General features: G+C 40.9%; 2 protein-coding genes across 4 annotated transcripts; one reads left to right on the top strand and one right to left on the bottom strand.

Moving 5' to 3' along the window:
• Positions 1-473: 473 nt before the first annotated feature.
• Positions 474-8,285, top strand: LOC148427207 (protein phosphatase 1 regulatory subunit 3A). Of its 2 annotated transcripts, none has more exons than XM_088408585.1 (3): positions 474-2,698; positions 5,696-5,730; positions 5,827-8,285. In XM_088408585.1, the coding sequence occupies exons 1-3, from the start codon at positions 1,842-1,844 to the stop codon at positions 5,976-5,978; spliced, it is 1,044 nt and encodes a 347-aa protein (XP_088264711.1). In that variant the 5' UTR covers positions 474-1,841; the 3' UTR covers positions 5,979-8,285. The 2 variants fall into 2 exon arrangements, with proteins under 2 accessions (XP_088264711.1, XP_088264710.1); XM_088408584.1 differs by having other exon boundaries at positions 5,824-8,285.
• Positions 6,637-12,261, bottom strand: gtsf1 (gametocyte specific factor 1). Of its 2 annotated transcripts, XM_088408587.1 has the most exons (8): positions 11,862-12,261; positions 10,355-10,393; positions 9,320-9,414; positions 9,136-9,242; positions 8,854-8,980; positions 8,709-8,789; positions 7,007-7,070; positions 6,637-6,944 (listed from the first exon to the last, which is right to left on the bottom strand). In XM_088408587.1, exons 3-8 carry the CDS (start codon positions 9,399-9,401, stop codon positions 6,878-6,880), a joined length of 528 nt encoding a protein of 175 aa, XP_088264713.1. In that variant the 5' UTR covers positions 9,402-9,414; positions 10,355-10,393; positions 11,862-12,261; the 3' UTR covers positions 6,637-6,877. The 2 variants fall into 2 exon arrangements, with proteins under 2 accessions (XP_088264713.1, XP_088264712.1); XM_088408586.1 differs by lacking the exon at positions 10,355-10,393 and having other exon boundaries at positions 11,862-12,257.
• Positions 12,262-12,518: the final 257 nt, after the last annotated feature.

Below are 12,518 nucleotides of genomic sequence, written 5' to 3'. Positions count from 1 at the left end.
ACGTTTTCATTAATTTCGTTTCGTGTGTTGCTGTATTTTTCCCTTTAAAATGACTAAACCTATGTTTAGAATTTGGCCGAACTTTACGAACTGTACATCGCAATGTATGTTAAGAAAATCTGCAGAATCGTAACAACAAATAATAAATTAAACATGTATGCTGCCTATTTTATCACAAGAGGAAGTCAAAATAACATGTTGTGGATCTATAGATTTATCATTTTTATGGCTGTTTGTACGAGAGTAAATTGAAATTTTACAAACTATAAAATAATAATAATAATAGCAATACTACTACTACTACTACTACTACTACTACTACTACTACTACTACTACTACTACTACTACTAATAATAATAATAATAATAATAATAATAATAATAATAATAATAAAATTGCTCTATTTACTTCTGCTATCCCTGCAACCAAACTTAAAGGAGAGTCACAGACAAACCTGGACGTTTTATTTCAATGGAGGTTTTCCCTTTAAAAGTTGTTTGACAGCTCATTGGAAAATTAAAATACAATTTCAAACACCACATTAATCTTTGACTACAGGCAGCATGGTGAGAAGTGATTAGCACGTGTGGGGGGTTTGCATGTACTCCCTGAGCCCGCGTGGGTTCTCTCTGGGCACTCCGGCTTCCTCCCACACGACAAAAAACATGCATAGCAGCAGTATTGAACATACTAAATTGTCCTTAGCTGTGATTGGGTGCGTGAATGGTTGTTCGTCTGTGTGACCCACAATTGGCTAGCAATAAGTTCAGGGTGTCAAGCCTGTGACCCTTGTGAGGATAAGCGAGTCTAGAGAATGGGTGGATGGATCTTTGCCCACCACCTCAGAGAAAAACACGATGACCTAGCGCTGAAACGCAGGCCATTGTGGATTGGAGTTTGACGCTTCAGGACCATTTTGACACCTGATTCAAATGAAAGGTCAACAGAAGCTTGAAAATGATCCTAATGGTTTGAATCAGGTGTGTGTGTGAGGGAGAAATATTGGAAAAAAATGCATGATGAGTCCCTTGAGGACTCGAGTTTGACGTCTGTTTTAGATGTTTCCTTCTTCCAGCACAGCCGATTAAATGCTCAGGATTGTTATCAGGCTTCTGCGGTACCTGTTGAAGAATTTATTTGAATTACGTGTGGAAGGAAACATCCCAAAAAAATGCAGGAAAGGGGCCCTCAATGATTGGAGTTGTCCGCCCTGTATTAAAAAAGAAAGTATTTGATTTTTTTACGTATAATTTTATTTTAAATCCCAGATTTTACTCAAGGAACACTTCGTAGAAAATAGTTGTAGAAAATGTGACTAAATATGGAAAATTGTACTCGACAGCACTCATTTTGTTACTTGCATCATTGCCATTGGTATCGGTATGTCAAATTGAAAAAAACAAACGATCACGGAAAATATATTGACGCACTCCGATAAAATATTGGCGGTTTTAATTAGTTGTAATGATATTTGCAGTAGCGTAATTGACTTTATACCCCCCGGGAACGCAGCCCACAATATCACATCACCATTTGTCGGCGTCTCGCCAGCCCAAACCAAAAGCAATTCGGGAAGGGGGCGATCATACCAACTCGAAGACACATTGGGAGCATGGAGATCCCGGTAGGTCAAGCTCGCTAAAATTAGAGCACGACGGCGGCCAAGGTGTGATGTTTTAGTAGCGGACACACGATCACAGGGGCTGGCAGGACAAGTTTCCCATGCGTGACATTTAACGGCGCACGTTAACCTAGGAGACTGCATAAGCATAATGCGCCGTCAGTGCCGTCGCTGCTAGTCGTGCTGTTCTTCTCTAGGGGGGTCTTCGCCTGAGCAGAAATGTCTTTTTTAACCATACCAAGCCAGGAGAGTCTTTTCACTCCCATCAAAATTGGCAGGTCGCCCGAGGAGGCTGAGGGTCGCTTGGCGGATGACGACGAAGACGACGAGGACGACGACGAGGGAAGCGAGAACGTGCGCCTGATCCCGAGATGCTCCCCGGTGCCCAGGAGGCGAGGCGCGTCCATCCACGACGAGACCGCCGAGTACCTGCGCATCCACGCGGCGCTGTGCCCCGGCAAGCGAGTGTCGTTCGCGGACACGACTGGGGGAGACCTGGTGGACGTCCGCGAGTTCGTCACCTTCGACTCGGACGACGAAGAAGACTCCGCGAGGTGGGACGAAGAGCGGGCCAAGTACGGGCCGGCTGAGAAAGAGCCGGTGTTCCAAGTGCATCCGGACTTCGAACCTCCCCGCGGAAGCGCGCTGCTGGAGGCCGTGCGCGCGCATAAAGTGTGCGTCGAGCACGTCGGTCGGGTGGAAGACGAGCCCCTCGCCGTCAGTGGCCTGGTGCGGGTGCTCAACGTGTCCTTCCACAAGGCGGTCTACATCAGGTCCACCATGGACAACTGGGGGACATACTTCGATTACCCCGCGGAGTACGTCCAAGGATCCCACGACGGGGACACGGATCAGTTCTCTTTCCGGCTCTCTTTTGCGCCCCCTTACGTCAGCCACGGCTCACGCATTGAGTTTGTTGTCCGCTACGAAACCACCGAGGGGGATCACTGGGACAATAACTCCCATATGAACTACGCCGTGTCCCTCCTCCTGTCCTACGAAGAGGAGTCACGGGAGACAGACGGTCGGGAGCAGCAAGAAGTTAAAGGGATCATGAGAGCCCCCAAAGACTACAGGTACGGTAAATTAGTCATCATTGTCAAAGAAACAATACTGTGGCTGCATAGTCTTCAATCAGATCTCATTGAAATTAATGCTAATGCCATTAAACATCACAATTACTCAAAACAACCAAAATATTCAAAAGAAAAATCGAGTGCATCGAGTTGTAATTTAATACTCTGTGCTGTTCCTTAAAGGGAGTGTGTGTAATTTTTTGCATGCGCCCGTGGGAGCTTTAGGGGCATTACGGTAAATGCAGCGACACACACTCCTCCGGCTGTCCGCAGCTATAACAGACAGGGCAACCTCCAGACGAGTGCCACCCCCCCCCCCCCCCCCCATATAATATAATTTAATAATAACTACCCTATGTTACATTTAAAACATAGCGTTGGTCGTTAAGAACACATTTGCAAGTTTTTGACATTTTAATCGTTTATTTCTTTTGAACGAAAAATGCTCTAAATCTTAGTGTCACTTTAAGGTGTGCTGGCCTTGGCCAAAGGGGGCAGGAAAAACACAGTCATACACACACACACACACAGTTACAACGATCATCGAGCTGTTTCTCAGATGGCGTTCTCCGTTCATTCGTGATCTTCAGAAATGTCCTTGACCGCGGCCCAAATCCTGCTCCAATTCAAAGTACGTATACATTTAGAATGCACCGAATACCCAGATGTTGTTTGACTGCTAGCTTAAACTAAGGACGCATCTATCAGTGTGAGAACCTTGCTGAATAAACGTATTTTGTGTTGCTTTCAAAATGGCAAAGGACTCTCCAATTACAAATAGAGACAACATAAGAATGTTCGAGTGAATCTGTAGGAAGACTGTATCCATTTCACGAGGCCATAGTATGCTTTCTTTCACATAGCAAAACAGTTGCAATGACTCCGGTAGGTGCAATAAAATGTTTCTATTTTTTTTTAAGAGGATAAAGCATATATGTGACTATGGCTATATTGTCTACATGTGTTGCTGCACCCTTGGTGTGCACATATTCATTGCCTAAAGCCTTAACACCCCAACATTCAATTCTAATTATTAGTGCATCCACAGCGTGTTCCTCCTATGAGTTAGCATCAAGCTAGTGGAGGCATTCCTCAGGCAGACTTGTTTTGAACACACCATGTGCAATTCTGTTATTTTTGACACTTTTACCTGGACAGTCAATAAATAGCTTGAAGCTTTTTTTCTGAGATTGACCACACTCTGCCCAATACATCCTCCGGATACCTAGCTTGTTCATTTGTATTCACTGTAGTGGACATTTGTTTTTGGTCTATATTTTTTGACATTTGATCGACCTCACTAATGTGCTCTCAAGAGCACGCTAGGACTTACCAATGATCTCGCATGTGTGAGAAACACCAGTGTGTTACACAGACACCTAAAGGTAAGCAGAGTGAAATATGTGAACACGCTTATAGAAGAATAGATGGGATGTTGCATAATATGAGCAGTTAGCCAGCTGGCATCCATGCATGCGTCGTTTTTTAAAACTTGGGCCAAAGCTTGATAAAGATATTTTTCAAAAACGACACTCGAATCGATTAGCGACAAGCTTTGCTCCAGGCCAGCGTCGCTAACTGCGCAACAAGAAGAGGGGACATCGAGTTGACTGCTAATGTGAAACGAGCAGTCTAACATGTGCAAGGCTGCTGCCTGGAGACTGCAATTAAACGAAGAACGGTAAAGTTTCAAGTCAGGAAGTCTGTCGACCAATAAAATGTTACATCATGAGAGCGCAAGGGCAACAATAGCACAAGGATTGCTTTAAAATTCATATTTAAGGGTTAAAGGTCAAGAGGCCACACCCCTGAAAATGCCAGTCATCCAGTGGTGAGAGAGGACAGTCAAAACAAGCAAAGGGCAGGTGTCATTTTCAGCTTCTGCATTCCCCTTTGCAAAAATTCACCTCTGAACTTTTGCAGCTGCTGGCTGTCATTCAAGGACATCAATGGGGGTAGATGGTGTGGAGAGCCTGGCGCATATGCAAGTTTGCAACCCACAAAATCTTTTAGATAATCAGCTAGCAGTGTAATGGGTAAATCCAGACTGAACATCAACTGTAACCTTTACAAGTTGACGTTCTGGATTTGTTATTTAAATGCGCACTTAACTGTTGAATACTTTTGGCAGAACTTTATGTTCTCCAACAAGGAGCTGACGGGCAAAAATCAACAGCGACATGAATGGAGCAATGGCTCAATTAATGGCAGTGAACGCCACTCATGTAAAGCTGCACTTTGGTAGCTATAAACAATTTGTCCAAAAAAAAAAAAAAAAGGGGGCAAAAAAGGCACTAAGCTACTGACTACCGCTAGCAATTGAAGTCCACCATAAAACTGAACAGAAAACAAATTTACTAATTAAGCATTTAAATCTTACAATCTCATCGCATTGTCTGACAAAAAATGATCTTAATGCTATCAAAGAAAGCTTACAAATAGCATCAACCTGTCAGGTGTTGTAACCCTTTAAAGCAGGGGTGTCTAAACTTTTTCTTGAAGATCACAAACAACAAAATCTAAGGATAAGAAAGCCTTTTTTTTCTATTTGCTCCATTGTATAGTAGTGCATTCGCCTGGTACACTGCCCCCAAGTGGCCAAAATACACACACACATGTCAAGTACGATGTTATAAGTAGCGTTGACTACATTTAAAAGACATTTGTTTTGAGGGGAGAACATAAGACATTTTTCATCCATGTAAATGGAGGGAGATGATCTGAAACAGCATTTTGAGTTTCAAATGTGAACATAAGTGTCTTATTAAAGTACAGAGAGTGCATTTTTGATTTAGCTTGATATTTCACACACATGCTAAGCCCAGTATTGTGTGATTAATGCATTTCCTCAAAGGAAGTTCAATTCTCTGGCTCTGTAAATATATAAACCTGTTTTTGTAATCTTAAAAAAACAAAAACAAAAGAAAAAGTCTTGCGTTTGGTATAGTTAATAGTTGGTTATTAAGTTTATTAAGTTGGTATTTTCCTCTTTTCCAGCACGTGCATTGATTCAGATTCACCCAATGACGAAGGTAAAAGTCCAACTGGTATTTCTGAGCCGGATGCATTGGTGTAAAGCAATATCGGATTGTGTTTTTTTTTTTTTTCCTTTCCCCCCCCTCAAGCAGGTAAAACAGAGACCTCCAGGCCAGAAAGCGAGGGTCGTGAAGACCCGTGCCCCATCATTATACAGCCCGCCAGCGACAAGGACGGAACGTCAATGTTGGAAGAACTGGATATGGAACAGCAGATTTTGCAGTTAACACAAATACCAAAGTAGCAAATATTGTAGTCTGTCATTAGGGGCAAATAGTCCACCCCAATCAATGTTGAAATGCAGCAGTAATTTGTGTTTTAATTAGCATCCTGCTAGTTATCTTTCTGTGTAATCGACGCATATTTTCTCAGGTTTTAAAATCTGACTTTCACCCAATCATTTAAATTAAGTCAAGCCAAGCAGATTAAAAACATTTTGTGCCAAGGACTCAACATAAGGGTCTTCTCCGGACACCTTTCCATATTTTGTTGAACAGATGCCAATTCTTGTAATTTTTTTACATGGGGAGAATGGGTGATATATTTTTTTAAAGATACTTTCATTTTATTATACAAGAAATAGGTTTGCAGATTCCAGACTTTGCGTTAGGAATACTACCAGAGTCGAATTTGTTCAAGAGAGAGAGAGTCCTGATCTTTCCTATATAAGAGGGACATTTTCATCTCACTTTGCTCCAATGGCACCATCCAACAAAATGTGGAGGAAAGGTGGCATAAAGGTTAAAAGATTTCACTTCCCTGAGAGGGCCTAGCTTTTGGGTGAATTTATAAAAATATGAATAAATATGAGTGCTCTTTCCCCATTGTGGCAACTGCGGTACCACGCACAAGAAACCCATGGTTGCCATCTAGTGGCCAGTCAATGACAACACGTTGAGACATGAGTTTGGTTTCTGTATTGAACTTAACAAAATGAAGCAATTCGGGTTATTGACAGTCCTAAATGCCATGCAGGATACACATTGTGGGGTGGGTGGAGGTGGGGTGGGGGACATGACCTGTATTGGCTCAGAACACCAAAACACAACATTCTAAAAGCAAAAGCTTAAAAACAATTGAACCTTGAGGCAGAAACAGAAGCCCACAAAGTGGCCTCAACTGTAAACGATAAAACATTTCAAACTACCACGGGAGGGAAGCGGGTCCACGGAACGTCGCTCCGACAACTTTGGAGGTCTGAGCTTCCGATCTGTGGGAGAGCGGGGAATGAAAAACACGATGCGGCTGCATCCTTCCGTGCCAAATACTTACCCCTGTAATACAGGAGCCAGCGTCGTTTTGCCCCAAACGAATGGAGCGGCTGCGTCGTCCACCTCTGCAGAACAAACGGGATCAAGTCAAAATCTGAGCGGAATAGCAAAGCACGTACTGGAGGCAAAAGCCAGGCATTTATTCTTATTCGTCTTTTTTTTTTTTTTTTTAAAGAAAAGCAAAGCGAGGGGTTGAACCCCACTCCTTGAGGGCCAGTATCCTACATCTTTTCCTGTTTTCTCCCCTTACAACACCTGATTCGAATGATTAGCAAGCATTGCATGAACTTGTAAATTATCCGAATCATTTGAATCAGGTGTGGTTGAGAAAGAAGTTTCAAGAGCATGCATGATACCGGGCCTCGAGGACTGGAGTTTGACACCTGCAACTTAATGCATTGAAAATAATTATTTAAAAATTAAACAATTGTTTCAATTAACTCAAAATGAAAAATTAATTTTTTCTCCACTCACCACTTATGAAGTTCACCGCTTGTGCAAATCTGTTGGTTAATTTTTTTTATAGGATAATTTGAGAAGGTTTAATTCCTTCAAATGTTTAGATTGTAAATGCTTTCAAATATACTTTTACTTCTGCAAACCACATTGAGTTACTTTGCTTACGAAAGGCAAAATAGTGTTGATTATCAATTAGAGGTATGCGAGATTTTAAGAGAGCTTCTGCTGGTTCCAGCAAATCCAATTTAATGCTGTGCCAGGAACAATACATTTGTCTTTTCAAAATAAGAGGAAATTCAATAGAACATGAAGCAACATAATGCAAAATTGTTATGACTCCTTTGCGAAACATTGTATGCCTTTAAATTTTACATGAAATGTGCATTGTTAGTGATGCAATTTCCCAACAGATGTCAGGGAAAAAAAAAGTTATGCCATGCATCTTTTTTTTTTTTTTTCTTCTTCCAAAAATTCTTTGTGCTGGTTAGGAGGTACTTGGATGAAAAATGTATTTTACTGTGGGTAAATCATTAAATAACTGTTGAGAACCACCGCACTATAATAGTACAGATGACGAAAACTTCCAAAATGAAAAAAAAGTGAAACCACATTTAAAAGAATTGTTTTTTTGGGGTTTTTTTAAAGGAAAGACAGCAAGTGCATATTATTGAGTTCTGGCACTATAAACAGAGACTGCTTAGCTTTAGCATTAAGCTAGCGGACTGTAAAGCTTAGCTATGAGTTTTTTTTTTAACATGGTGTAATTCTCTGTTTCGTTTGTTGACTTACACTGGAAGTGGCAATAAACAGCTTCAAGTCTTTTTTGAAGAATCGTTCACTGTCTGCCAACTGTTGAATGTTGTGAAAAGCAGAGTTCACTGCCAACATATAACTGTATCTTCCATTTTTATGACTGATGGAGAAACCAAAGCTTTCTGAAGAATTGAATCAATTCCGAAGTAATGATGTTGAAATGCCTGCATGCTCAAAAATAAGAGCGGCACTAACATATTTTCAATTTAACACCAACACACTGATTGTTAGAATACTGCGCCAACAACAATAACATGCCTGGTTGCATTTATTCCATTGCCTCTCGTTGGTGGGTAAAACAGCTGTACAAACTCGAAACCAATACTTCGACGGGATCTTCTACTGTGAATCTTTGTTTACTGGTAGATCGCCCCTGGTAGCTAGTTGTGCAGCACTCAATATTCATTCACCGGAAGCGTGTTCAATCTCACCTTCATCCCAGTCTTCGGTTGTGGCCACGCTAAACTGGGGCCTGGCCGGAGTCTCCCATCTTCTCCATGCTCGAGCTTCATCTGCCAACAGAAAGGACGTCAACCTAAAAGCCACACATCAAAATGCACAAAGTAGTCCTCTTACCCTCCTTTTTGTACTCCAAAATCCTGTTTGGGCAGGTTTGAGTGTGGTGGGCCAGCTCATTCTTCCGGACCAAGTGGCAAGCATTGAATGGGCAGGTTTTGAGTTCCTTAGCCAGTTCAGGATGGTTCTGCATCAGTAACAGATGAGCCAGACATTTGAATGCGATATGTATAAAATGTCAAGACGTTGGTTACATGTTAATCGATGTCATTTTTTTTTTTTTTTTTTTTTTAAATCAATGTAAGGACAAATTGATTGGGCTCCAATTAAGTGATCACTCACCTTCTTGCATTTCAAGAGGTGATAGGAGAGGCGACAAGCCCGGATCTGGTGATTTTTATCAAACGGACACTGGCAAAGCCTATCAGGATCAATGCTGTTGCTTTCGTCTTCCAAGATACAAATAATCACGTCAAGTCACTGTTTGATGTGAACAACGCAGTCAAAGTTGTTCCGCATTATTTACCGGATTCTACGTCCAAAGTTGTCTCTGCATAGTGGGGTTGCCGAGATGATTCAATGCTACTCCCAAATTTGATGGTTGACATTTTTTCAGGTAGCCTTACAGTTGTGAAAAAGGGCAGAGGGAGTTTGTTTTTTTATATTATTATTTTAAAGACTATCACATGACAAGCAAATTCTCTTTTATTTCTCTAAGTTTTAGATGGACTGCACAGTCAGTGGTGCAATTTTCCAACATCAAGCCACAAATTAAACATAATTTGCCATGAGCGAGATTTTTTCATTCAAAAACACTTCATTGGTTTGGGTGTACTGAGAGTTACCCTATTTCTCAAAGTACACGTCAACCTCGAATAAAAGATCCCTCTGTCAGATGACGGGGTGGATGTAGGAATTGAGGGTGGACTCAATTGCAGGGAAGCTAAGAGGCAGGGAGTAATTGCAGTAAGCCATATTTTAAGTTAACAAAAAGCTAAGTAGAATCTGGACACAGGGGAAAAACAAGACAGCAAGAAATTTACAAGGGACAGGCAGGCGGGTAAACAACAATGATCCGACAAGAACTGAAAAGAAAAAGAAAAGAAAAAAAGACACTCAAAACTGACGAGACAACAAGGAACACCTGGGCAAGGCACAAATGGAACAGGGAGCTGATTTGCAAACAAAAGAAGGTTGACGAGGACAGGTGCACGTAATCAAACAATCAAGACACTGACACAAGGAGAAGAGAAACGCCAACTTAAAAACTAGAACCAAACCAAACCAATAAACCCGGGACAGAAAAGTAAAGAAAACACAACAAACACCACCCAAAACATAACCCAGTGCTCATTTTACCTCTGAAAACTGTTGAGTCCCCGGGACTCGCGAATACTAAAAACTATGGATCCTGACAGAAATGTTTGGAGTTCCAATTATTGTGCGGTAAAAACGACAAAGTAAGTCCATGGTTCAAACTGCATTTACAGACATGAGCAAAAATCAACATCAGATATGAACAAATGTCACAGTAAAATTGATTAAAATAGAATGAACTTACCTGTATTGTCCGTCATCATTTGCTTTGGACCTAAAGATACTTTTTAGAAGGCGTTTTTAGAAAAGGGGGTGGTGACAGATCCCAAAATTGTTGTCAGGACGCAAAAGCCCACTGGGCATTTTTGAAATAAAGGTGAATGGTTTAAAAAATTGGGAGTGATTGGGAAAAATGTTTTTTGATCCTGAAGGCAGACCATTTGAGGACCACTGCAGTATCCAGAGCAAGAGTGTCAAACTCGTTTAAGATTGCGGGGGCATGGAAGAAAATCTATTCCAATAAAATTATGCTATGTAACTTTAAAACAACAACTTCAATTTTTTAAAAATACTGTCTAGAACAAGTACAACATCACTATTATTCATACAAGATTAACATTACTATTAATCATAAAAGCTTTTCAAGATTTTTATTGATTAAAAATTTCAGCTCATTTTTATACTTCACAGAATCATTTTGCGGTCCGGACTAAACCCATTTGCGGGCAAGAACAGTTTGACACCCTGATCCAGACGCTCTATCTGTCAACTAAGACAAGCTTAATGCCAAGTTCTCAAATTTATCATTGTTTCGTGTTGTTGAAAGTCACTGAAAAGGCTTCGTCCTGGACATTTTCTTAAACTTGCCAAGCTCTCTCCTTCAATCTCTAACTTATTTCTCAGAAACTCCAATGCAATTTGCTCCCTTGTAGTTGTTATGCGCCATAGCATATTTTACCACTTTAATTTTGAAGCAAGCTTCATAAGAGTTTCTTTTGCTTTCCATGATGCGCGACGGTTCGCCAAGAAAATTAGCCTCGCAGCTTTATTGCCGACATAAGAGGCAAGCAGACGGTGCTTGATGAAAGCGGATATTTGCAATGTTCTGTGCAAACGCTCTAAAAGGGATGCATACTACTGTATATATAATTAAAGGTAAGCAAGTATGTACAGGTATAATTGCTTCAAGCCTTGTACATGACATGATTAAACTTATTTCTCATTTGAACGAATGTTATTCTCCACAGATACGTGGAGAAAATTGCTCTGGTTTTGAGTCATGCAGTTATAAGTTGAACCCCCTCAAACGCGGTCAAAAATGAGGAAAAAACGACGTGTACTTGGAGGAATATGGTGTATTAAAAAAAATGCCAATGCTATTTCTGCAAGGATATGCTGGTCTATGACAGTTCTTCTCAATTACATTTTGCACCCCCCCCCCCCCTTGGGTTATTAAGAAATAAAGAAAAAAAAAAGCCAATGCTTATTTTATTGCAATTACGCTTTACATGGCAAATGGCCGCCAACCTCGTGTCCAACCCGACCCCCCCAGGAATGGCCTTTGAGCACAACAAAAATAATAGTACAGTATTTGAAACGTGTCATTTTTAACAACGGATGGCGCTAAATCGTGAAACCGTATAAACCGAATATACGGGGCGTGACGCCACGTTTTCTTAAAAAAAAAAAAAAAGCCCCAATTTTTTTTTCAGACGTTCCAAATTAAAGAAGTAAAACGTGTCAATACGTACACTTTGTCTGAAGACACGAACAAATGTGGCCGAAGGTCAAAAAGGACGCCTGGGACGTGCTTCCTGGATTTGTTGCAACTTGCACGATAAAGTATTTCGACGTTTGAAACAGCTGGCTAAATTATACAAGTCAATTGAGGCCTTCTTTGGTCCGTTTTATTGGGCATAAAGGCGCATTACCGCCACCAATTGGACTGGAAAAGTCACCGCTCTCCCTGTGTGTATTTTTTCCTTTTCGTCTCTATCAGAAAGGAGGTATTTGAGCTTCGTCACCTAACTTTTACTTAAGTAGATTATCTCCAGTTGTAATTGTTTTAGAGTCAGGCAGATTTCCTCTCTCTCTCCTTTCTCAGTCTTTTAATGTTGCATTTAATTGTCCTGCTTGTCAGTCACTCTATGTAGTTTGCATAACTAGATGTACAAAGAGATGAAGATTTTGTAGTGATACCAAACTCATTTAGCCATTTTCAGTAGTCAAAAGGTAATATTTTCTCAGTAATTAATTTGACAACAAAAGTAGTGTCCTGCAAATGTATTGTTTAAGGATTAAACAATACATTGTGCTTAAAATTCCATTTACTCTAGGCTCAGGTTACGACCAATCATAGTTTAGCTTGTGAACATTACGTGACAAAACTCAGAAAGCAGGTCATTACT

Source organism: Hippichthys cyanospilos, chromosome 2 (assembly GCF_059441005.1).
Source record: "Hippichthys cyanospilos isolate Australia breed blue-spotted pipefish chromosome 2, RoL_Hcya_1.0, whole genome shotgun sequence".
NCBI classification, from domain to species: domain Eukaryota; kingdom Metazoa; phylum Chordata; class Actinopteri; order Syngnathiformes; family Syngnathidae; genus Hippichthys; species Hippichthys cyanospilos.
This window is presented reverse-complemented; position numbering and strand designations above follow the sequence as displayed.

Bases quoted from the DNA above. Each gene is read 5' to 3' on its own strand.
- LOC148427207 (XM_088408584.1), top strand. From the start codon at position 1,842: ATGTCTTTTTTAACCATACCAAGCCAGGAGAGTCTTTTCACTCCCATC. The intron at 2,699-5,695 runs GTACGGTAAATT...CCTCTTTTCCAG, and splicing joins AGAGCCCCCAAAGACTACAG to CACGTGCATTGATTCAGATT. The intron at 5,731-5,823 runs GTAAAAGTCCAA...CCCCCCCTCAAG, and splicing joins AGATTCACCCAATGACGAAG to CAGGTAAAACAGAGACCTCC.
- gtsf1 (XM_088408587.1), bottom strand. From the start codon at position 9,401: ATGTCAACCATCAAATTTGGGAGTAGCATTGAATCATCTCGGCAACCC. The intron at 8,981-9,135 runs GTGAGTGATCAC...TTACTGATGCAG, and splicing joins ACCTCTTGAAATGCAAGAAG to AACCATCCTGAACTGGCTAA. The intron at 6,945-7,006 runs GTAAGTATTTGG...GCTCTCCCACAG, and splicing joins CTGGCTCCTGTATTACAGGG to ATCGGAAGCTCAGACCTCCA.